General features: G+C 62.4%; 1 protein-coding gene across 4 annotated transcripts in view; it reads right to left on the bottom strand.

Moving 5' to 3' along the window:
- The window catches only part of LOC135504130 (calnexin-like), a 41438-nt gene extending 17888 nt beyond the window's left edge, over positions 1–23550 (bottom strand). For 2 of the 4 annotated variants that reach the window (XM_064922442.1, XM_064922443.1), the window contains exons 1-8: positions 23341–23549; positions 21178–21399; positions 20502–20634; positions 5522–5663; positions 5284–5365; positions 3172–3364; positions 1072–1261; positions 240–353 (exon numbers count right to left, since the gene is read on the bottom strand). In XM_064922442.1, coding sequence (XP_064778514.1) covers positions 240–353; positions 1072–1261; positions 3172–3364; positions 5284–5365; positions 5522–5663; positions 20502–20634; positions 21178–21399 — 1076 coding nt within the window. In that variant the 5' untranslated portion in view covers positions 23341–23549. Of the gene's footprint in view, positions 1–239; positions 354–1071; positions 1262–3171; positions 3365–5283; positions 5366–5521; positions 5664–20501; positions 20635–21177; positions 21400–22738; positions 22759–23340 lie in introns of those variants that run through there. The other 2 variants (XM_064922440.1, XM_064922441.1) reach the window with 2 other exon arrangements.
- Positions 23551–24109: the final 559 nt, after the last annotated feature.

The raw sequence follows: 24109 nt of genomic DNA, 5'->3' as shown, positions 1-24109 counted from the left end.
GGAGAGCGATAGAGAGAGACAGAGATGGTGAAAGGAGAGATAAAGGAGAGCGATAGAGAGAGACAGAGATGGTGAAAGGAGAGATAAAGGAGAGAGACAGAGAGATGGTGAGAGAGGAGAAATAAAAGAGAACGAGAGATAGATGTAAAGAAATGAGAGAAAGACAGAAAAAGTGGAGTTACTCGACACATCTCTCTTCCCAAAACAAGTGTTTTAATTGATGTGTTCCGTGTGTTTACCAGTCGCCTGGCTTGTCGGCGGTGGGGTCGGCTACAAACTCAGGCTCGTCGTCCAGCCATCCCTCTGGCTTCACAGCATCAGGGTCCTGGATGGTAGCCGGAGCCTCCTCATCCCTGGAACACAACACCAAATGGTTTGGCCTTCAAAACCAAGCACGTTGCTCAACATTACCCCGAGAGGCGCAATATGTAGAAATCACAAACACCATCACATGGCTGCAAAAAAATTCACAATAGTTTTGCATCATTTTCAGTTTGTGACAAAACAAATGTAGAGAATCATTGTACCATCGAAACCTCTGTGACAGCTGGTGGGACAAAAAAATGAGAAGTAAAAAAAAAAAAATCAATTTAAGGGCGGGAAGCATAGAAACGGCACATATAGAACATATCTACCACTCATCAGACTTGCTTCCAATGATAGATTTACACTCAGTGGACAGTTTATTAGGTACACCCATCTAATACTGGGTCGGGACCCCCTTTGTCTCCAGAACAGCCTGAATTCTTCGGGGCGTTGAAAACATTGCTCAATTGTTATCAGGGGGACCGAACGTGTGCCAGGAAAACCAGCCACACCATGTGACTCGTTGTCTTGAATGGGGTGGTGTACCTAATAAACTGACCACGGAGTGTAAACTCACATTTCTACGTGATACAGCTTTTTAGGATGCGTTATATCTACAGTCCTTAAAGAAGTTCCGTTTTAGAATACAAATCCTTCAGAACGAGACGCTCTTCCTCAGTCACGCCTGCCAACACCTGGTTTTCTTTTAGTCACGACTCCCCCAAAAAAATAATTCACAAAAAGTGTTGTTGAAGTTGAACCCACCAGTTGTCAGGTTTGACAGCCTCTGGGTCTGGTATCTTGGCCCTCTCGTCCCAGTCTTCAGGTTTAGAGTCAGTGGGATCGTCTATCTCCTTGGTGGGGTTAACAGGAGGAACCACATCATGAAGCAGAGAGCCACGACTGACACTGCTCTGGTCTACCAGGATCTCATAGCTGTTGTCTGGGTTCAGGACTGGGAGGGGAGAGAGGGAGGGAGGGGAGGGGGGAGAGAGGGGAGGGGAGGGAGGGAGAAAGAGGAGAAAGGAGGGAGAGAGAGAGAGAAAGGAGGGAGAGAGGGGGAGAGGGAGAGGGGAGAGAGAGAGAGGGGGAGAGGAGAGAGAGAGGGGGAGAGAGAGAGGGAGAGGGAGAGAGGGGGGGGGAGAGAGAGAGGGAGAGGGAGAGAGAGGGGGAGAGAGAGAGGGAGAGGGGGGAGAGAGAGAGGGGAGAGAGGGAGGGAGAGGGGAGGGAGAGAGAGAGGGAGAGGGGAGAGAGGGAGGGAGGGAGAGAGGGAGGGAGAGGGAGAGAGAGAGGAGAGGGGAGAGAGAGAGGGGGAAGAGAGAGAGGGGGAGGAGAGAGAGGGGGAGAGAGAGAGAGGGGGAAGAGAGAGGGGAAGGGGGAGGTAGAGAGGGAGGGAGGGGAGGCAAACAGACAGTTACATGAGTTCAGAAAAGAGAGTAACTTGTCCTGGACATTGTTTTTTATCTTAATGTGTCTGTTACAAATTCCCTTCCGGTGAGTGTTATCAGCACAACCCCGATGTCCAACCCCCCCACCGGAGCCCAATGTCCACCCCTCCCACCGGAGCCTGAAGTCCACCCCCCACCGGAGCCTGAAGTCCACCCCCCCACCGGAGCCTGATGTCCACCCCCCACCGGAGCCTGATGTCCACCCCCCACCGGAGCCTGAAGTCCACCCCCCCACCGGAGCCTGAAGTCCACCCCCCCCCACCGGAGCCTGAAGTCCACCCCCACCGGAGCCTGAAGTCCACCCCCCCACCGGAGCCTGAAGTCCACCCCCATGTGCACGTGGGTCTTCCTCGTCAGTTACTACTATTGTCCTCTGAGTTCACTGTGTGTTGTGATTGGACACCGCCCTTAGCCGTGGTGTATTGGCCATATACCACGGTGGAGGGCCTGGGCACCGCCCTTAGCCGTGGTGTATCGGCCATATACCACGGTGGAGGGCCTGGGCACCGCCCTTAGCCGTGGTGTATTGGCCATATACCACGGTGGAGGGCCTGGGCACCGCCCTTAGCCGTGGTATATTGGCCATATACCACGGTGGAGGGCCTGGGCACCGCCCTTAGCCGTGGTATATTGGCCATATACCACGGTGGAGGGCCTGGGCACCGCCCTTAGCCGTGGTGTATCGGCCATATACCACGGTGGAGGGCCTGGACACCGCCCTTAGCCGTGGTATATTGGCCATATACCACACCCCCTGAGGTGTCTTATTGCTGATTACCTCTGTTTCTGTCCCTTACAGAGCCACCACCATCCCCGTGTTCATCTCCAGTGTGTATCAATTAAAATTGCTGTGTGTGTCAACTGTTGAGTTGCAGGGTTCCCCTCTAACCGGGGGCGGAGTCAGTGGGTCACAAACCAGTAAACACGTAGAGCCGGGTTGCTCGCTGTCACGGTCTTTCCACCATTCCTCGCATCCCATCTCCCTCTCCCCCCACCCCCCTCTCTCCCTTCCCTCCACCTCCACCCCCTCTCTCTCCCCCTCTCTCCCTCCTCTCCCCCCACTCCCTCTCTCTCCCTCTCCCCCCCACTCCATCTTCTCCCCCCACCCCCTCCTCCTCATCTCCCCCCCCGGGGGCGGACTCCCTCCTCTCTCTCTCCCCCCCCACTCCCTCCTCTCTCTCCCCCCCCACTCCCTCCTCTCTCTCCCCCCCTTCACCCCCTCCTCTCTCTCCCCCCACTCCTCCTCTCCCCTCCACCCCACCTCTCCCCCACTCCCTCCTCTCTCTCCCCCCACTCCCTCCTCTCTCCCCCCCCACTCCCTCCTCTCTCTCCCCCCCACTCCCTCCTCTCTCTCCCCCCCCATCTCCCCCCCCCCCCCTCCCCTCACCCCCCCTCCTCCATCTTCTCCCCCCCCTACCCAGTGTGTAGAGATGAGTCTTCTTGTCGGTGTAGAACTTCTTCAGGTCGACGTCGGGCCTCTTGGCGTGTTTCTCCTCCAGGTCTTTGTTCAGAGGGCTCCTGTGGCGGAAGATGAAGTGCAGCTTGTAGTCCTCTCCACACTTATCAGGCCCAAACATGATGGTGTAGGAGGTACGGTCATTAAACTGATCCTAGAACAGCACAACAGTAAGGGTTACACACTTATCAGGCCCAAACATGATGATGTAGGAGGTACGGTCATTAAACTGATCCTAGAACAGCACAACAGTAAGGGTTACACACTTATCAGGCCCAAACATGATGGTGTAGGAGGTACGGTCATTAAACTGATCCTAGAACAGCACAACGTACAGGGTTACACACTTATCAGGCCCAAACATGATGGTGTAGGAGGTACGGTCATTAAACTGATCCTAGAACAGCACAACAGTAAGGGTTACACACTTATCAGGCCCAAACATGATGGTGTAGGAGGTACGGTCATTAAACTGATCCTAGAACAGCACAACAGTAAGGTACAGGGTTTTACAGTCAGCGATACAGAGACGATACGAGGACATGTTACAGCTGGAAGTCATGGTGAAACCAGGGGACTTTTCTGACATTGAAATCCTTGGGTGGGTCGACCAGCCAAGTACAGCATTACGGAGGCATATAAATAGAGAGTTAACTTTAGAAGTGGGAGCCAGGTCAAAGGTCAAGCACCAACAGATCTGGGACTAGACTAACCAACATCATAGATCAGATTATAGTAACAACACCAACAGATCTGGGACTAGACTAACCAACATCATAGATCAGATTATAGTAACAACACCAACAGATCTGGGATCTGGGACTAGACTAACCAACATCATAGATCAGATTATAGTAACAACACCAACAGATCTGGGACTAGACTAACCAACATCATAGATCAGATTATAGTAACAACACCAACAGATCTGGGACTAGACTAACCAACACCATAGATCAGATTATAGTAACAACACCAACAAATCTGGGACTAGACTAACCAACATCATAGATCAGATTATAGTAACAACACCAACAGATCTGAGACTAACCAACACCATAGATCAGATTATAGTAACAACACCAACAGATCTGGGACTAGACTAACCAACATCACAGATCAGATTATAGTAACAACACAAACAGATCTGGGACTAGACTAACCAACATATAGATCAGATTATAGTAACAACACCAACAGATCTGGGACTAGACTAACCAACATCATAGATCAGATTATAGTAACAACACCAACAGATCTGGGACTAGACTAACCAACATCACAGATCAGATTATAGTAACAACACCAACAGATCTGGGACTAGACTAACCAACATCATAGATCAGATTATAGTAACAACACCAACAGATCTGGGACTAGACTAACCAACATCATAGATCAGATTATAGTAACAACACCAACAGATCTGGGACTAGACTAACCAACATCACAGATCAGATTATAGTAACAACACCAACAGATCTGGGACTAACCAACATCATAGATCAGATTATAGTAACAACACCAACAGATCTGGGACTAACCAACATCATAGATCAGATTATAGTAACAACACCAACAGATCTGGGACTAGACTAACCAACATCACAGATCAGATTATAGTAACAACACCAACAGATCTGGGACTATCCAACATCATAGATCAGATTATAGTAACAACACCAACAGATCTGGGACTAGACTAACCAACATCACAGATCAGATTATAGTAACAACACCAACAGATCTGGGACTAGACTAACCAACATCATAGATCAGATTATAGTAACAACACCAACAGATCTGGGACTAGACTAACCAACATCACAGATCAGATTATAGTAACAACACCAACAGATCTGGGACTATCCAACATCATAGATCAGATTATAGTAACAACACCAACAGATCTGGGACTAGACTAACCAACATCATAGATCAGATTATAGTAACAACACCAACAGATCTGGGACTATCCAACATCATAGATCAGATTATAGTAACAACACCAACAGATCTGGGACTAGACTAACCAACATCATAGATCAGATTATAGTAACAACACCAACGTACCAGATCCAGGCCATCGTCGTCTGACAGCAGTTTGATGTAGGCTCCACCACAGTCAATACCATCCTGGAAGTTCACCTCATACCTAAAGGTAAACGCACATAGGTTCCTCTAAACATTCAGCGGTTAACGTGAATTAGCCTCAAGTTTACTCAAAAGGCTCATTTTAAAAATGCACTTTTAGACACAAAACAAAAAAAGGGTAAGAGGTCAAACGTGAGAGGTTAAAGGTCAAACTCACTGTACGACTAGGGCGTCGTCCCGGAAGAGGAAGGGTCTGTCCAACAGGGAGGCGATGGCGTGATGTTTGGCCCGGGACTTCAGAACCAGACCCATGTCTCCTGGTACTTTATTCTCCTTCAGCTGCTCCACAGACCACTTACCTGGAGAGGAGAGAGGGGTCAGGAGGGGGGAGAGGGGTCAGGAGGGGAGAGAGGGGTCAGGAGGGGGGGAGAGGGGTCAGGAGGGGGAGAGGGGTCAGGAGGGGAGAGGGGGTCAGGAGGGGGGAGAGGGGTCAGGAGGGGAGAGAGGGGTCAGGAGGGGGGAGAGGGGTCAGGGAGGGGGAGAGGGGTCAGGAGGGGAGAGAGGGTCAGGAGGGGAGAGAGGGGTCAGGAGGGGGAGAGGGGTCAGGAGGGGGAGAGGGGTCAGGAGGGGAGAGAGGGGTCAGGAGGGGAGAGAGGGGTCAGGGAGGGGAGAGAGGGGTCAGGAGGGGGAGAGAGGGGTCAGGAGGGGGAGAGGGGTCAGGGGGGAGAGGGGTCAGGAGGGGGAGAGGGGTCAGGAGGGGAGAGAGGGGGAGTCAGGAGGGGGAGAGGGGTCAGGAGGGGAGAGAGGGGTCAGGAGGGGGAGAGGGGTCAGGAGGGGGAGAGGGGTCAGGAGGGAGGGGGGGGAGAGGGGTCAGGGAGGGGGAGAGAGGGGGGAGAGGGGTCAGGGGGGGAGAGGGGTCAGGAGGGGGAGAGGGGGTCAGGAGGGGGAGAGGGTCAGGGGGGGAGAGGGTCAGGAGGGGGAGAGGGGTCAGGAGGGGGAGGGGTCAGGAGGGGAGAGGGTCAGGAGGGGGAGAGGGGTCAGGAGGGGGAGAGGGGTCAGGAGGGGGGAGGGGTCAGGGGTCAGGAGGGGGAGAGGGGTCAGGAGGGGGAGAGGGGTCAGGAGGGGGAGAGGGGTCAGGAGGGGGGTCAGAGAGGGGGTCAGGAGGGAGAGAGGGGTCAGGAGGGGGAGAGGGGTCAGGAGGGGAGAGAGGGGTCAGGAGGGGGAGAGGGGTCAGGAGGGGAGAGAGGGGTCAGGGGGGGGAGAGGGGTCAGGAGGGGAGAGAGGGGGTCAGGAGGGGGAGAGGGGTCAGGAGGGGAGAGAGGGGTCAGGAGGGGGAGAGGGGTCAGGAGGGGAGAGAGGGGTCAGGAGGGAGAGGGGTCAGGAGGGGGAGAGGGGTCAGGGAGGGGAGAGAGGGGTCAGGAGGGGGGAGAGGGGTCAGGAGGGGAGAGAGGGGGTCAGGAGGGGGAGAGGGGTCAGGAGGGGAGAGAGGGGGTCAGGAGGGGAGGGGTCAGAGGGGTCAGGAGGGGAGAGGGTCAGGGGGGGGTCAGGAGGGGGAGAGGGGTCAGGAGGGGGAGAGGGGTCAGGAGGGGGAGGAGGGGGAGAGGGGTCAGGAGGGGGAGAGGGGTCAGGAGGGGGAGGGGGGGTCAGGGAGGGGGAGAGGGGTCAGGAGGGGGAGAGGGGTCAGGAGGGGAGAGAGGGTCAGGAGGGGGAGAGGGGTCAGGAGGGGGAGAGGGGTCAGGAGGGGGGAGGGGGTCAGGAGGGGGGAGAGGGGTCAGGAGGGGGAGAGGGGTCAGGAGGGGAGAGGGGTCAGGGGGGGAGAGGGGTCAGGGGGGAGGGGAGAGGGGGAGGGGTCAGGAGGGGGAGAGGGGTCAGGAGGGGGAGAGGGGGGTCAGGAGGGGGGAGAGGGGTCAGGAGGGGTCAGGAGGGGGAGAGGGGAGGGGGGTCAGGAGGGGGAGAGGGGTCAGGAGGAGGGAGAGGGGTCAGGAGGGGGAGAGAGGGGTCAGGGAGGGGGGTCAGGAGGGGGAGAGGGGTCAGGAGGGGGAGAGGGGTCAGGAGGGGGAGAGGGGTCAGGAGGGGGAGAGGGGTCAGGAGGGGGAGAGGGGTCAGGAGGGGGAGAGAGGGGTCAGGAGGGGAGAGAGGGGTCAGGAGGGAGAGGGGTCAGGAGGGGAGAGGGGTCAGGAGGGGAGAGGGGTCAGGAGGGGGAGGGGTCAGGGGTCAGGAGGGGGGAGAGGGGTCAGGAGGGAGAGGGGGTCAGGGAGGGGGGAGAGGGTCAGGAGGGGGAGAGGGGTCAGGAGGGGAGAGAGGGGTCAGGAGGGGGAGAGGGGTCAGGAGGGGAGAGAGGGGTCAGGAGGGGAGAGAGGGGGTCAGGAGGGGAGGGGGTCAGGAGGGGAGAGGGGGTCAGGAGGGGGGGGTCAGAGGGGGAGAGGGGTCAGGAGGGGAGAGGGGTCAGGAGGGGGAGAGAGGGGTCAGGAGGGGGAGAGGGGTCAGGAGGGGGAGAGGGGTCAGGAGGGGGAGAGGGGTCAGGAGGGGGAGAGGGGTCAGGAGGGGAGAGGGGTCAGGAGGGGGAGAGGGGTCAGGAGGGGGAGAGGGGTCAGGAGGGGGAGAGGGGTCAGGAGGGGAGAGGGGTCAGGAGGGGGAGAGGGGGTCAGGAGGGGGAGAGGGGTCAGGAGGGGAGAGAGGGGTCAGGAGGGGGAGAGGGGTCAGGAGGGGGAGGGGGTCAGGAGGGGGAGGGGTCAGGAGGGGGGAGAGAGGGGTCAGGGAGGGGGTCAGAGAGGGGGTCAGGAGGGGAGAGAGGGGTCAGGAGGGGGAGAGGGGGTCAGGAGGGGGAGAGGGGTCAGGAGGGGAGAGAGGGGTCAGGAGGGGGAGAGGGGTCAGGAGGGGAGAGAGGGGTCAGGGGAGGGGGTCAGGAGAGGGGGGGTCAGGAGGGGAGAGGGAGAGAGGGGTCAGGAGGGGAGAGGGGTCAGGAGGGGGAGAGGGGGTCAGGAGGGGAGAGAGGGGTCAGGAGGGGGGGGAGAGGGGTCAGGAGGGGGAGAGGAGAGGGGGAGAGGGGTCAGGAGGGGGAGAGGGGTCAGGAGGGGGAGAGGGGTCAGGAGGGGGAGAGGGGTCAGGAGGGGGAGAGGGGTCAGGAGGGGGAGAGGGGGGGGTCAGGAGGGGGAGAGGGGTCAGGGAGGGGGAGAGGGGTCAGGAGGGGGAGAGGGGTCAGGAGGGGGAGAGGGGGGTCAGTCAGGAGGGGGGAGAGAGGGGTCAGGAGGGGGAGAGGGGTCAGGAGGGGGAGAGGGGTCAGGAGGGGAGAGGGGGTCAGGAGGGGGAGAGGGGGTCAGGAGGGGAGAGAGGGGTCAGGAGGGGGAGAGGGGTCAGGAGGGGAGAGGGGTCAGGAGGGGAGAGGGGTCAGGGGGAGGGGGGAGAGGGGGTCAGGAGGGGGTCAGGAGAGGGGGTCAGGAGGGGGGAGAGGGGTCAGGAGGGGGAGAGGGGTCAGGAGGGGAGAGGGGGTCAGGAGGGGGAGAGGGGTCAGGAGGGGAGAGAGGGGGTCAGGAGGGGAGAGGGGTCAGGAGGAGAGGGGTCAGGAGGGGGAGAGGGGTCAGGAGGGGAGAGGGGGGGGTCAGGAGGGGGAGAGGGGTCAGGAGGGGAGGGGAGAGGGGTCAGGAGGGGGGAGAGGGGTCAGGAGGGGGAGGGGGTCAGAGGGGGAGAGGGGTCAGGGAGGGGGAGAGGGGTCAGGGAGGGGGAGAGGGGTCAGGAGGGGGGAGAGGGGTCAGGAGGGGGAGAGGGGTCAGGAGGGGAGAGAGGGGTCAGGAGGGGGGGAGGGGGTCAGGAGGGGGAGAGGGGTCAGGAGGGGTCAGGAGGGGGAGAGGGTCAGGAGGGGGAGAGGGGTCAGGAGGGGGAGAGGGGTCAGGAGGGGGAGAGGGGTCAGGAGGGGAGAGGGGTCAGGAGGGGGAGAGGGGTCAGGAGGGGAGGGGTCAGAGGGGGAGGGGTCAGGAGGGGGAGAGGGGTCAGGGAGGGGGAGGGGTCAGGGGGAGAGGGGTCAGGAGGGGGAGAGGGGTCAGGAGGGAGGGGTCAGGGGAGGGGGTCAGGAGGGGGAGAGGGGTCAGGAGGGGGAGAGGGGTCAGGGGGGAGAGAGGGGTCAGGGGGGAGAGGGGTCAGGAGGGGAGAGAGGGGTCAGGAGGGGGAGAGGGGTCAGGAGGGGGAGAGGGGTCAGGAGGGGAGAGGGGGTCAGGGGGTCAGGGGGAGAGGGGTCAGGAGGGGGAGAGGGGTCAGGAGGGGGAGAGGGGTCAGGAGGGGGAGAGGGGTCAGGAGGGGGAGAGGGGTCAGGAGGGGGGAGAGGGGTCAGGAGGGGGGAGAGGGGTCAGGAGGGGGGAGAGGGGTCAGGAGGGGGAGAGGGGTCAGGAGGGGGGAGAGGGGTCAGGAGGGGGAGAGGGGTCAGGAGGGGGAGAGGGGTCAGGAGGGGGAGAGGGGTCAGGAGGGGGAGGGGTCAGGGGGGAGAGGGGTCAGGAGGGAGAGGGGTCAGGGAGGGGGAGAGGGGGTCAGGAGGGGAGAGGGGGTCAGGAGGGGAGAGGGGTCAGGAGGGGGGAGGGGGTCAGGAGGGGGAGAGGGTCAGGAGGGGGAGAGGGGTCAGGGGAGGGGGAGAGGGGTCAGGAGGGGGAGAGGGGTCAGGGGGGAGAGGGGTCAGGAGGGGGAGAGGGGTCAGGAGGGGAGAGGGGTCAGGAGGGAGAGAGGGGTCAGGAGGGGAGAGGGGTCAGGAGGAGAGAGGGTCAGGAGGGGAGAGGGGGTCAGGGAGGGGGAGAGAGGAGGGGTCAGGAGGGGAGAGGGGTCAGGGAGGGGGAGAGGGGTCAGGAGGGGGAGAGGGGTCAGGGAGGGGGGAGAGGGGTCAGGAGGGGGGAGAGGGGTCAGGAGGGGGAGAGGGGTCAGGAGGGGAGAGGGGTCAGGAGGGGGAGAGGGGTCAGGAGGGGAGAGGGTCAGGAGGGGAGAGGGGGTCAGGAGGGGAGAGGGGTCAGGAGGGGGGGAGAGGGGGTCAGGAGGGGGAGAGGGGTCAGGAGGGGGAGAGGGGTCAGGGGGAGGGGGTCAGGGGGAGAGGGGTCAGGAGGGAGGAGAGGGGGTCAGGAGGGGGAGAGGGGTCAGGGAGGGGAGAGGGGTCAGGAGGGGGAGAGGGGGTCAGGAGGGGGAGAGGGGTCAGGAGGGGGGAGAGGGGTCAGGAGGGGGAGAGGGGGTCAGGAGGGGGGGAGAGGGGTCAGGAGGGGGAGAGGGGTCAGGAGGGGGAGAGGGGTCAGGAGGGGGGAGAGGGGTCAGGAGGGGGAGAGGGGTCAGGGAGGGGGAGGGGTCAGGAGAGGGAGAGGGGCCAGGAGGGGGGAGAGGGGTCAGGAGGGGAGAGGGGTCAGGAGAGGGGTCAGGGAGGGGGAGAGGGGGTCAGGAGGGGGAGGAGAGGGGTCAGGAGGGGAGAGAGGGTTCAGGAGGGGAGAGGGGTCAGGGAGGGGGAGAGGGGTCAGGAGGGGGAGAGGGGTCAGGAGGGGAGAGAGGGGTCAGGAGGGAGAGGGGTCAGGAGGGGGAGAGGGGTCAGGAGGGAGAGGGGTCAGGAGGGGGAGAGGGGTCAGGAGGGGGAGAGGGGTCAGGAGGGGGAGAGGGGTCAGGAGGGGGAGAGGGGTCAGGAGGGGGAGAGGGGTCAGGAGGGGGAGAGGGGTCAGGAGAGGAGAGGGGTCAGGAGGGGGAGAGGGGTCAGGAGGGGGAGAGGGGGGTCCAGGGGAGGGGGGAGAGGGGTCAGGAGGGGGGGGAGGGGGCAGGAGGGGAGAGGGGTCAGGGAGGGGGGAGAGGGGTCAGGAGGGGGGAGAGGGGGTCAGGAGGGGGGAGAGGGGTCAGGAGGGGGAGAGGGGTCAGGAGGGGGAGAGGGGTCAGGAGGGGGAGAGGGGTCAGGAGGGGGAGAGGGGTCAGGAGGGGGAGAGGGGTCAGGAGGGGAGAGAGGGGGTCAGGAGGGGGAGAGGGGTCAGGAGGGGGAGAGGGGTCAGGAGGGGGAGAGGGGTCAGGAGGGGAGAGGGTCAGGAGGGGAGAGGGGTCAGGAGGGGAGAGGGGTCAGGAGGGGGAGAGGGGTCAGGAGGGGGAGAGGGGTCAGGAGGGGAGAGGGGTCAGGAGGGGGAGAGGGGTCAGGAGGGGGAGAGGGGTCAGGGGAGGGGGAGAGGGGTCAGGAGGGGGAGAGGGGTCAGGAGGGGGAGAGAGGGGGTCAGGAGGGGGAGAGGGGGGGTCAGGAGGGGGAGAGGGGTCAGGAGGGGGAGAGGGGTCAGGAGGGGGAGAGGGGTCAGGAGGGGGAGAGGGGTCAGGAGGGGGAGAGGGGTCAGGAGGGGGAGAGGGGTCAGGAGGGGGGAGAGGGGTCAGGGGGGAGGGGAGGGGTCAGGAGGGGGAGAGGGGTCAGGGAGGGGGAGAGGGGGTCAGGAGGGGGAGAGGGGTCAGGAGGGAGAGAGGGGTCAGGAGGGGAGAGGGGTCAGGAGGGGGAGAGGGGTCAGGAGGGGAGAGAGGGGTCAGGAGGGGGAGAGGGGGTCAGGAGGGGGAGAGGGGTCAGGAGGGAGAGGGGTCAGGAGGGGGAGAGGGGTCAGGAGGGAGGGGGCAGGAGGGGGAGAGGGGTCAGGAGGGGGGAGAGGGGTCAGGAGGGAGAGAGGGGTCAGGAGGGGGAGAGGGGTCAGGAGGGAGGGGTCAGGAGAGGGGTCAGGGGAGGGGGAGAGGGGGTCAGGAGGGGGAGAGGGGTCAGGGAGGGGGAGAGGGGTCAGGAGGGGAGAGAGGGGGGGTCAGGAGGGGGAGAGGGGTCAGGAGGGGGAGGGGGTCAGGAGGGGAGAGGGGGGTCAGGAGGGGGGAGAGGGGTCAGGAGGGGAGAGGGGTCAGGAGGGGGGAGAGGGGGTCAGGAGGGGAGAGGGGTCAGGAGGGGAGAGGGGTCAGGGAGGGAGGGAGAGGGGTCAGGAGGGGGAGAGGGGTCAGGGGAGAGGGGTCAGGAGGGGGAGAGGGGTCAGGAGGGGTCAGGAGGGGGAGAGGGGTCAGGAGGGGGAGAGGGGTCAGGAGGGGGAGAGGGGTCAGGAGGGGGAGAGGGGTCAGGAGGGGGAGAGGGGTCAGGAGGGAGAGAGGGGAGGAGGGGGAGAGGGGTCAGGAGGGGGAGAGGGGTCAGGAGGGGGAGAGGGGGTCAGGAGGGGGAGAGGGGTCAGGGAGGGGGAGAGGGGGTCAGGAGGGGGAGAGGGGTCAGGAGGGGGAGAGGGGTCAGGGGGAGAGGGGTCAGGAGGGGGAGAGGGGTCAGGAGGGAGAGGGGTCAGGAGGGGGGAGAGGGGGGTCAGGAGGGGGAGAGGGGTCAGGGAGGGGGAGAGGGTTCAGGGGAGAGGGGTCAGGAGGGGGGAGAGGGGTCAGGAGGGAGAGGGGTCAGGAGGGGAGAGAGGGGTCAGGAGGAGGGGGTCAGAGGGGGAGGGGTCAGGAGGGGAGAGAGGGGGTCAGGAGGGGGAGAGGGGTCAGGAGGGGGAGAGGGTTCAGGAGGGGGAGAGGGGGTCAGGAGGGGGAGAGGGGGGTCAGGAGGGGAGAGGGGGTCAGGAGGGGAGAGGGGGTCAGGAGGGGGAGAGGGGTCAGGAGGGGGAGAGGGGTCAGGAGGGGAGAGGGGTCAGGAGGGGGAGAGGGGTCAGGAGGGGAGAGGGGTCAGGAGGGGGAGAGGGGTCAGGAGGGGGAGAGGGGGTCAGGAGGGGGAGAGGGGTCAGGGAGGGGAGAGGGGGTCAGGAGGGGAGAGGGGTCAGGGGAGGGGGAGAGGGGTCAGGAGGGGAGAGAGGGGTCAGGAGGGGGAGAGGGGTCAGGAGGGGGGGGAGAGGGGTCAGGAGGGGGGAGAGGGGTCAGGAGGGGGAGAGGGGTCAGGAGGGGGGAGAGGGGTCAGGAGGGGGAGAGGGGTCAGGAGGGGGAGAGAGAGGGGTCAGGAGGGGGAGAGGGGGTCAGGAGGGGGAGAGGGGTCAGGAGGGGGAGAGGGGTCAGGAGGGGGAGAGGGGTCAGGAGGGGGAGAGGGGTCAGGAGGGGGAGAGGGGTCAGGAGGGGGAGAGGGGTCAGGAGGGGGAGAGGGGTCAGGGAGGGAGAGGGGGGTCAGGAGGGGGAGAGGGGGTCAGGAGGGGGAGAGGGGTCAGGAGGGGAGAGAGGGGGTCAGGAGGGGGAGAGGGGTCAGGGAGGGGGAGAGGGGGGTCAGGAGGGAGAGGGGTCAGGAGGGAGAGGGGTCAGGAGGGGGAGAGGGGTCAGGAGGGGAGAGGGGGTCAGGAGGGGGGAGAGGGGTCAGGAGGGGAGAGGGAGGGGTCAGGGGGGGGAGAGGGGTCAGGGAGGGGAGAGGGGTCAGGAGGGGGAGAGGGGGTCAGGAGGGGGGGAGAGGGGTCAGGAGGGGAGAGGGGTCAGGAGGGGGAGAGGGGTCAGGAGGGGGAGAGGGGTCAGGGAGGAGGGAGAGGGGTCAGGAGGGGAGAGGGGTCAGGAGGGGGAGAGGGGTCAGGAGGGGAGAGGGGTCAGGAGGGGAGAGGGGTCAGGAGGGGGAGAGGGGTCAGGAGGGGGAGAGGGGTCAGGGAGGGGGGAGAGGGGTCAGGAGGGGGAGAGGGGTCAGGAGGGGGAGAGGGGTCAGGGAGGGGGAGAGGGGTCAGGAGGGGGAGAGGGGTCAGGAGGGGGAGGGGGTCAGGAGGGGGGGTCAGAGGGGTCAGGAGGGGGAGGGGGGGGTCAGGAGGGAGGGGGTCAGGAGGGGGGGGTCAGGGGGGTCAGGAGGGGGAGAGGGGTCAGGAGGGGGAGAGGGGTCAGGAGGGGGAGAGGGGTCAGGAGGGGGAGAGGGGGTCAGGAGGGGGAGAGGGGTCAGGAGGGGGAGAGGGGTCAGGGAGGGGGAGAGGGGTCAGGGAGGGGGAGAGGGGTCAGGGAGGGGGAGAGGGGGTCAGGAGGGGAGAGGGGGAGAGGGGTCAGGAGGGGGAGAGGGGTCAGGAGGGGGAGAGGGGTCAGGAGAGGGGAGAGAGGGGTCAGGAGGGGGAGGGGGTCAGGAGGGGGAGGGGGTCAGGAGGGGGGAGGGGTCAGGGGGGGAGAGGGGTCAGGAGGGGAGAGGGGTCAGGAGGGAGAGAGGAGGGAGAGGGGTCAGGAGGGGAGAGGGGTCAGGAGGGGGAGAGGGGTCAGGAGGGGGAGAGGGGTCAGGAGGGGGAGAGGGGTCAGGAGGGGGAGAGGGGTCAGGAGGGGGAGAGGGGTCAGGAGGGGGAGAGGGGTCAGGAGGGGAGGGGGTCAGGAGGGGGAGAGGGGTCAGGAGGGGAGAGGGGTCAGGAGGGGGGAGAGGGGTCAGGAGGGGGAGGAGGGGGTCAGGAGGGGGGAGAGGGGTCAGGAGGGGGAGAGGGGTCAGGAGGGGGAGAGGGGTCAGGGAGGGGAGAGGGGTCAGGAGGGGGGAGAGGGGTCAGGAGGGGGAGAGGGGTCAGGAGGGAGAGGGGTCAGGAGGGGGAGAGGGGTCAGGGAGGGGGAGAGGGGTCAGGAGGGGGGAGAGGGGTCAGGAGGGGGAGAGGGGTCAGGAGGGGGAGAGGGGTCAGGAGGGGGAGAGGGGTCAGGAGGGGAGAGGGGTCAGGAGGGAGAGAGGGGGTCAGGAGGGAGGAGGGGGTCAGGAGGGGGAGAGGGGGTCAGGGGAGGGGGAGAGGGGTCAGGGAGGGGGGAGGGGTCAGGGAGGGGGGAGAGGGGTCAGGAGGGGGAGAGGGGTCAGGAGGGGGAGAGGGTCAGGAGGGGGAGAGGGGTCAGGAGGGGGAGAGGGGTCAGGAGGGGGAGAGGGGTCAGGAGGGGGAGAGAGGGGTCAGGAGGGGGAGAGGGGGTCAGGAGGGAGAGGGGTCAGGAGGGGGAGAGGGGTCAGGGAGGGGGAGAGGGGTCAGGAGGGGGAGAGGGGTCAGGAGGGGGAGGGGGTCAGGAGGGGGAGAGGGGCCAGGAGGGGGAGAGGGGGTCAGGAGGGGAGAGGGGTCAGGAGGGGGGAGAGGGGGTCAGGGGGGGAGAGGGGTCAGGAGGGGGAGAGGGGTCAGGAGGGGAGAGGGGGGTCAGGAGGGGGAGAGGGGTCAGGAGGGGGAGAGGGGTCAGGAGGGGAGAGGGGGTCAGGAGAGGGGAGAGGGGTCAGGAGGGGGAGAGGGGTCAGGAGAGGGGGGGGGTCAGGAGGGGAGAGAGGGGTCAGGAGAGGAGAGAGGGGTCAGGAGGGGGAGAGGGGTCAGGAGGGGGAGAGGGGTCAGGAGGGGAGAGAGGGGGTCAGGAGGGGGAGAGGGGTCAGGAGGGGGAGAGGGGGTCAGGAGGGGAGAGGGGTCAGGAGGGGGAGAGAGGGGCCAGGAGGGGAGAGGGGTCAGGAGGGGGAGAGGGGTCAGGGAGGGGAGAGGGGGTCAGGAGGGGGAGAGAGGGGTCAGGAGGGGGAGAGGGGTCAGGAGGGGAGGAGAGGGGTCAGGAGGGGAGAGGGGGTCAGGAGGGGAGAGAGGGGTCAGGAGGGGAGAGGGGTCAGGAGGGGAGAGGGGTCAGGAGGGGGAGAGGGGTCAGGAGGGGGAGGGGTCAGGAGGGGGGAGAGGGGTCAGGAGGGGGAGAGGGGTCAGGAGGGGGGAGAGGGGTCAGGAGGGGAGAGGGGTCAGGAGGGAGAGGGGTCAGGAGGGGAGAGGGGTCAGGAGGGGAGGGGTCAGGGGGTCAGGAGGGGGAGAGGGGTCAGGAGGGGGAGAGGGGGTCAGGAGGGGGAGAGGGGTCAGGAGGGGGAGAGGGGTCAGGAGGGGAGAGGGGTCAGGAGGGGGAGAGAGGGGTCAGGAGGGGGAGAGGGGTCAGGAGGGGGAGAGGGGTCAGGAGGGGGAGAGGGGTCAGGAGGGGAGAGGGGTCAGGAGGGGAGAGGGGTCAGGAGGGGGAGAGGGGTCAGGAGGGGGAGAGGGGTCAGGAGGGGGAGAGGGGGTCAGGAGGGGGAGAGGGGTCAGGAGGGGGAGAGGGGCTCAGGAGGGGGAGAGGGGTCAGGAGGGGGAGAGGGGTCAGGAGGGGAGGGAGAGGGGTCAGGAGGGGGAGAGGGGTCAGGAGGGGGAGAGGGGTCAGGAGGGGAGGGGTCAGAGGGGGGAGGGGTCAGGAGGGGAGAGGGGGTCAGGGAGGGGGAGAGGGGTCAGGGGGAGGGGGAGAGGGGGTCAGGAGGGGAGAGAGGGTCAGGAGGGGGAGAGGGGTCAGGAGGGGAGAGGGTCAGGGGGGGAGAGGGGTCAGGAGGGGAGAGGGGTCAGGAGGGGAGAGAGGGTCAGGAGGGGAGAGGGGTCAGGAGGGGGAGAGGGGGTCAGGAGGGGGAGAGGGGTCAGGAGGGGGAGAGGGGGTCAGGAGGGGGAGAGGGGTCAGGAGGGGGGAGAGGGGTCAGGGAGGGGGAGAGGGGTCAGGAGGGGGAGAGGGGTCAGGGGAGGGGGAGGGGTCAGGAGGGGGAGAGGGGTCAGGAGGGGAGAGAGGGGTCAGGAGGGGGAGAGGGGTCAGGAGGGAGAGGGGGTCAGGAGGGGGAGAGGGGTCAGGAGGGGGAGAGGGGTCAGGAGGGGAGGGGTCAGGAGGAGAGGGGTCAGGAGGGGAGAGGGGTCAGGAGGGGGAGAGGGGGTCAGGAGGGAGAGAGAGGGGTCAGGAGGGGGAGAGGGGTCAGGAGGGGAGAGAGGGGTCAGGAGGGGAGAGGGGGTCAGGAGGGGGAGAGGGGAGAGGGGTCAGGAGGGGAGAGGGGTCAGGAGGGGGAGAGGGGTCAGGAGGGGGAGAGGGGTCAGGAGGGGGAGAGGGGTCAGGAGGGGGAGAGGGGTCAGGAGGGGGAGAGGGGTCAGGAGGGGGGGAGGGGGGGTCAGGAGGGGAGAGGGGTCAGGAGGGGGAGAGGGGTCAGGAGGGGAGAGGGGTCAGGAGGGGGGAGAGGGGTCAGGAGGGGGGAGAGGGGTCAGGAGGGGGGAGAGAGGGGTCAGGAGGGGGGAGAGGGGTCAGGAGGGAGAGGGGTCAGGGAGGGGGAGAGGGGTCAGGGGGGGAGAGGGGTCAGGAGGGGGAGAGGGGTCAGGAGGGGGAGAGGGGTCAGGAGGGGGAGAGGGGTCAGGAGGGGGGAGGGGGTCAGGAGGGGGAGAGGGGTCAGGAGGAGGGGAGAGGGGTCAGGAGGGGGAGAGGGGTCAGGAGGGGGGAGGGGTCAGGAGGGGGAGAGGGGTCAGGAGGGGGAGAGGGGTCAGGAGGGGAGGAGAGAGGGGTCAGGGAGGGGGAGAGGGGTCAGGAGGGGGAGAGGGGTCAGGAGGGGGAGAGGGGTCAGGAGGGGAGAGGGGTCAGGAGGGGGAGAGGGGTCAGGGGGGGGAGAGGGGTCAGGGGGGGGGAGGGGTCAGGAGGGGGAGAGGGGTCAGGAGGGGAGAGAGGGGTCAGGAGGGGGAGAGGGGTCAGGGGGAGAGGGGTCAGGAGGGGGGAGAGGGGTCAGGAGGGGGAGGGGGTCAGGAGGGGGAGAGGGGTCAGGAGAGGGAGAGGGGTCAGGGGAGAGGGGAGAGGGGTCAGGAGGGGGGAGAGGGGTCAGGAGGGGGAGAGGGGTCAGGAGGGGAGAGGGGTCAGGAGGGGAGAGGGGTCAGGAGGGGAGAGAGGGGTCAGGAGGGGGAGAGGGGTCAGGAGGGGAGAGGGGTCAGGAGGGAGAGGGGTCAGGAGGGGAGAGGGGTCAGGAGGGGGAGAGGGGTCAGGAGGGAGAGAGGGGTCAGGAGGGGGAGAGGGGTCAAGAGAGGAGAGAGGGGTCAGGAGGGGGAGAGGGGTCAGGAGGGGAGAGAGGGGTCAGGAGGGGGAGAGGGGTCAGGAGGGGAGAGAGGGGTCAGGAGGGGGAGAGGGGTCAAGAGAGGAGAGAGGGGTCAGGAGGGGGAGAGGGGTCAGAGGGAGAGAGGGGTCAGGAGGGGAGAGAGGGGTCAGGAGGGGGAGAGGGGGCAGGAGAGGAGAGAGGGGGTCAGGAGGGGGAGAGGGGTCAAGAGAGGGGAGAGGGGTCAGGAGAGGAGAGAGGGGTCAAGAGGGAGAGAGGGGTCAGGAGGGGGAGAGGGGTCAGGAGGGGAGAGAGGGGTCAGGAGGGGGAGAGGGGTCAGGAGGGGGAGAGGGGTCAGGGAGAGGAGAGAGGGGTCAAGAGGGGAGAGAGGGGGTCAAGAGGGGAGAGAGGGGTCAGGAGGGGAGAGAGGGGGTCAGGAGGGGAGAGAGGGGTCAGGAGGGGGAGAGGGGTCAGGAGAGGGAGGGGGGTCAGGAGAGGAGAGAGGGGTCAGGAGGGGAGAGAGGGGGTCAAGAGGGGAGAGGGGTCAGGAGGGGAGAGAGGGGTCAGGAGAGGAGAGAGGGGTCAGGAGGAGGGGAGAGGGGTCAGGAGAGGGAGAGAGGGGTCAGGAGAGGGAGAGGGGTCAGGAGAGGGGGGTCAGGTGGGAGAGAGGGGTCAGGAGGGGAGAGAGGGGGTCAGGAGGGGGAGAGGGGTCAAGAGAGGAGAGAGGGGTCAGGAGAGGAGAGAGGGGTCAAGAGGGAGAGAGGGGTCAAGAGGGAGAGAGGGGTCAGGAGGGGAGAGAGGGGTCAGGAGGGGAGAGAGGGGTCAGGAGGGGGAGAGGGGTCAGGAGAGGGAGAGGGGGAGGGGAGGAGAGGGAGAGAGAGAGGGGCAAAGGGGGAGAGGGGTCAGGAGGGGAGAGAGGGGTCAGGAGGGGAGAGAGGGGTCAGGAGGGGAGAGAGGGGTCAGGAGGGGGAGAGGGGGGAGAGGGAGAGGGGTCAGGAGAGGGGAGAGAGGGGTCAGGAGAGGGGAGAGGGGTCAGGGGGGGAGAGGGGTCAGGAGGAGGAGAGAGGGGTCAGGAGAGGAGAGAGGGGGTCATGAGGGGAGAGAGGGGTCAGGGGGGGGGAGAGGGGTCAGGAGGGGGAAGAGGGGTCAGGAGGGGGAAGAGAGGTCATGAGGGGAGAGAGGGGCCAGGAGAGGAGAGAGGGGCCAGGGGGGGGGAGAGGGCCAGGAGGGGGAGAGGGGCCAGGAGGGGGAGAGGGGGGGAGAGGGCAGGAGGGGGAGAGGGGTCATGAGGGAGAAAGGGGTCAGGAGAGGAGAGGGGGTCAGGTGGGAGAGAGGGGTCATGAGGGGAGAGAGGGGTCAGGAGAGGAGAGAGGGGTCAGGAGAGAGGAGAGAGGGACAGGAGAGGAGAGAGGGGGTCAAGAGGGGAGAGAGGGGTCAAGAGGGGAGAGAGGGGTCAGGAGGGGAGAGAGGGGTCAGGAGGGGAGAGGGGTCAGGAGGGGAGAGAGGGGTCAGGAGGGGAGAGAGGGGTCAGGAGGGGAGAGAGGGGTCAGGAGAGGAGAGAGGGGTCAGGAGAGGAGAGAGGGGTCAGGAGGGGAGAGAGGGGTCAGGAGGGGAGAGAGGGGTCAGGAGGGGGGAGAGGGGTCAAGAGAGGAGAGAGGGGTCAGGAGAGGAGAGAGGGGTCAAGAGGGGAGAGAGGGGTCAAGAGGGGAGAGAGGGGTCAGGAGGGGAGAGAGGGGTCAGGAGGGGAGAGAGGGGTCAGGAGGGGAGAGAGGGGTCAGGAGAGGGGAGAGGGGTCAGGAGAGGGGAGAGGGGTCAGGAGAGGGGGAGAGGGTCAGGAGAGGGGGGTCAGGAGAGAGGGGGTCAGGTGAGGAGAGAGGGGTCAGGAGAGGAGAGAGGGGTCAGGAGAGGAGAGAGGGGTCAGGAGAGGAGAGAGGGGTCAGGAGGGGGGAGAGGGGTCAGGAGGGGGAGAGGGGTCAGGAGGGGGAAGGGGGTCAGGAGGGGAGAGAGGGGTCAGGAGTGGAGAGAGGGGCCAGGAGAGGAGAGAGGGGCCAGGAGGGGGAGAGAGGGGCCAGGAGGGGGAGAGGGGCCAGGAGGGGGAGAGGGGCCAGGAGGGGGAGAGGGGTCCAGGGAGGGGGAGGGGGTCAGGAGGGGAGAGAGGAGTCATGAGGGGAGAAAGGGGTCAGGAGAGGAGAGAGGGGTCAGGTGGGGAGAGAGGGGTCATGAGGGGAGAGAGGGGTCATGAGGGGGAGAGGGGGTCAGGAGAGGAGAGAGGGGTCAGGAGAGGAGAGAGGGGACAGGAGAGAGAGAGGGACAGGAGAGGAGAGAGGGGCCAGGAGAGGAGAGAGGGGTCAGGAGAGGAGAGAGGGGTCAGGAGAGGAGAGAGGGGTCAGGAGAGGAGAGAGGGGTCAAATTGTAGAAGTAACAGGGTCGTCTCTCACTGACACACTGGCAAAAAGACACGTGTGTGTGTCCATAAAACACACACAAGTGGAGAGTGTAGAGTGGGGGGTGGTCTGTTTCTCACCATCGTATTTAGCAATTTCATCGTCTGCGTCTTCCTTCATCGTCTTTGACACCTGCCACCTGTCCAGTGAGCCGTCATCAAAGGTCTCTGAGAAGTACACCTCTCCGATGGGAACAGGAGTCTTGTAGGTCACCTGTGTGTTTCAGCCAATGGGGCGGAGGGATTACTTTGTGTGTGAAATGGAACACAAACTGAGAGATATAGAATGTAGGGCTCCAGATTCTTCACCCTTTTTCCAGAAGTGTACACTTGCACGCTACCCGTCATGGATTTAAATAAGATGTCTGGGGGGATTTTCCATCATCGTTATAAAACCCAGAACCGTGGAGAATCGGGACTCGGCCTAGTACACATGTACTGACATGATTTCCTGAAGGCCCCGGCTAAAATTGGGGTTATGACAGTGAGGTTGTAGTTAGATTTTAGCTTGCTAAGGGAACACAAAAAGAATAGGCAATGATGAGGGTTTCAAACTCAAAAGGGTAGAGAGACACTTGGAGGGCGTAAAAACACACCAGGCATGCATCCAAAATGGCTCCCTATTTCCAAGAGATTGCACGACGTCTGACCAGGCCCCACACACCTGGTACACTACATAGGGAGAAGGGTGCCATATCAAATGTCCCCACCCAGTTCATCCTACTTCCTATTGGGTGACCTTTGACCCTTTACTGACCTGGAAGGAGACGTTGGCATCGGTTCCCTTCTCCTCTTCCGCCTCCCCTTCCATCTCCGCCTCTCCCTCTATCTCTGCTGAGTCTTCCCTATCTTCTACCATGTCTTCCACCATAGCTTCCTCCATCTCCAGGTCTAGGTCTCCCTGAGCTTCAGCCTGGGACTCAGAGAGAGCCAGGAGGGAGAGGAGCAGCACACACGTCCAGCCCCACCACAGCTTCATCTGGAGAGAGACGTGGAGATGGATGGTAGGGGAAGGGAGGAGGGAATGAAGAGGGAAAGGGAATGAAGGACAATGTGAGGGTGGAAAGGAGATGGGAGAGGTGAGGGGTTGGGAGGACAATGTGAGAGGAGGGGGAATGGAGTGGGTGGGGGTTGAAGAGAGGAGGGGAGGGAGTGACAGTGGGAGATGGACGGTAGGGGGAAGGGAGGAGGGAGGGGAAAGGAATGAAGAGGGTGGAAAGTGGGAGAGGTGAGGGGTTGGGAGGACAATGTGAGAGGAGGGGGAATGGAGTGGGTGGGGGGGTTGAAGAGGGGAGGAGGAGGGGAGTGACGTGACAGTGGGGATGGACGGTAGGGGGAGGGAGGAGGGAGTGGGAAAGGGAATGAAGAGGGTGGAAAGGAGATGGGAGAGGTGAGAGGTTGGGAGGACAATGTGAGAGGAGGGGGGAATGGAGTGGGTGGGGGGGTTGAAGAGAGGGAGGAGGAGGGAGTGACAGTGGAGATGGACGGTAGGGGGGAGGGAGGAGGGAGTGGGAAAGGGAATGAAGAGGGTGGAAAGGAGATGGGAGAGGTGAGGGGTTGGGAGGACAATGTGAGAGGAGGGGGGAATGGAGTGTGTGGGGGGGTTGAAGAGAGGGAGAAGGAGGGAGTGACGTGACAGTGGGGATGGAGAGCGTGTGAAGTAAGGGTGGAAATGGAGGATTTGGGGAAGAAGGACCAAGAGAGAGAGAAAAGCAAAGAAAGAGGTCAGGAACAAGGTTAATAATACACTTCTGATTTCAAAAGCACTTTTCCAGAAACTCTTTCCATCTACAAATATTTTCTAAAAACAAATTAAGGTTTTGTCACTGTACTGCAATTTGGCTGTATGCAAGGAAATTGATGGCTTTCGCCAGAGAAAGATTATACATGGCTCTGCTTTTTCCAATGAAAACCTATTTCTGCATTTTAAAAAACAGACACCCTAAGTCAGGTTTCAAAGACGTGTACCATGAAATAACATTACTCATGAATCCATGCAAAAATGGTTTTCCGTATTTCAATGACTTGCAAAAAAAAAGTGTCCTGTCACCGACCAGGAAACTTTTCAGATTATACCTCGACAAGCATTTCATCATATTGAATCAATAAGATTGCCAGATACAATTGAGTAAATGTTGAATATGGCTTGATACAGTATTTTCGAAATCAATGTCCCTCGGGGTCGGAGTAAACATAACGTCGAGCTGATTGACGGAGCGTCTGGGGGGTCGCAAGGAGCCACTGTCCCTCAGGCCAAACTACAGTTCCCTAGGGGATGCCCATATGCCCCGAGAGAGAGAGCACCAAAATTAACCTACAGCTGCCGACCAGAAGCGTCCACAAAACTCCACAGAGCCAGGATTGTTAGCTAGGACTACTGTAGCTACTGCTACTACTAGAACAATCTGTCAGGCTACGCGCATTATCAAGACATCCGCAAGACGTCTTTCATCATATTTCTATCACGTCTTTTTTTATAGGAAGCAAGTTATTTCAGATATATATATATAAATTATGTCGGCAATATTTGGCATTAGCTAACGTTACTGCACAAGCCAAGCTAAATAACAAACTAGGTAACGTCAGTTAACCAACGTTTTTCGCGACAGTTCACCGGACGTCCCTCGTTATCTCCTGCAACCCCGGTCCGCGTGTGGCGCGAATTAGCGGGCTAGCAGAGCGTTATCAATAGCTAGCTATGTGGTTACTAAATGCAGCGACATTTCAGTCGTATTCATAAAGCCTAACGTGTCAAATGTAAACATATTCACATTTTGAGAAAACAGGTTGTCTGAGAAAAATGCACTACGTTAGAAAGCTAAGTAGCCAGCTAATGGCTATGCTAAACTAACAACATGTTGCAGTTGTCAGGGAAGAATGAATGAGTGTAGCTAACTAGATAAATATTAAGCAAACAAACCTTGTACAGTTGGCGGGGAGAAAAAAAATAATATTCCAAGTTTTGTGATGTTTTCTACGCCAATATCCTCAAACAACTTTATTTTCACTGCGTTCGACCCAGTTGGAGTAAAACCGCGGGTACCGAGGCCTGGAGGAGCGGGATGGACGGATCACCGTGGAGACCCTCGAACAGCGATGACGGGAAGAGACTTCTGCTCACTGCGCATGCCTGAACCAGAGAACGCCATTGGGGTCCCCATTTCAAAATAAAAGTGCTCTGTCTTGTAATAACAAACTCATTTTCGATCTATCTTTCTATGTACACCCCCCCTCTCCCTCAATGCATAACAGTTTAGATATTTGTAATTTAAATGTTATGAAATAATTAGCTTGTGCCCGTTATCTTGTGAGATAAATCCATGCAGAAAGAGATTTGTCCAAAAGTAGACAATTAATGCAAGTTATTGGATAAACATCCAACATGTATTATTATTTTAATTATTATTTTATTTAAATAATGATGACTTTAGAAATACATTGTGGATGGTTGCTACAATTTGAAGAATAGTGTAATACATTTGAGCAAATATACCTAATTTTGATTACTTTTATTGTGATAACTTCTATGTTGCTCTTCCGGAGCAGAGTTCATGAATGTTGACGATTGTTGAAACGTGAACACATGTTAACAAAAAAACACACCGGCATAGCAATATACAATTCATAGACAGCCAACATGAGAGATACACCGTTATCAAACTGCGAGCGGGACTTTATACTCAAAGCTA

The sequence above is a fragment of the Oncorhynchus masou genome, chromosome 18 (genome assembly GCF_036934945.1).
Source record: "Oncorhynchus masou masou isolate Uvic2021 chromosome 18, UVic_Omas_1.1, whole genome shotgun sequence".
NCBI classification, from domain to species: Eukaryota; Metazoa; Chordata; class Actinopteri; order Salmoniformes; family Salmonidae; genus Oncorhynchus; species Oncorhynchus masou.
The sequence above is the reverse complement of the archived record's forward strand: the minus strand, read 5'-3'. Positions and strand labels throughout refer to the sequence as shown.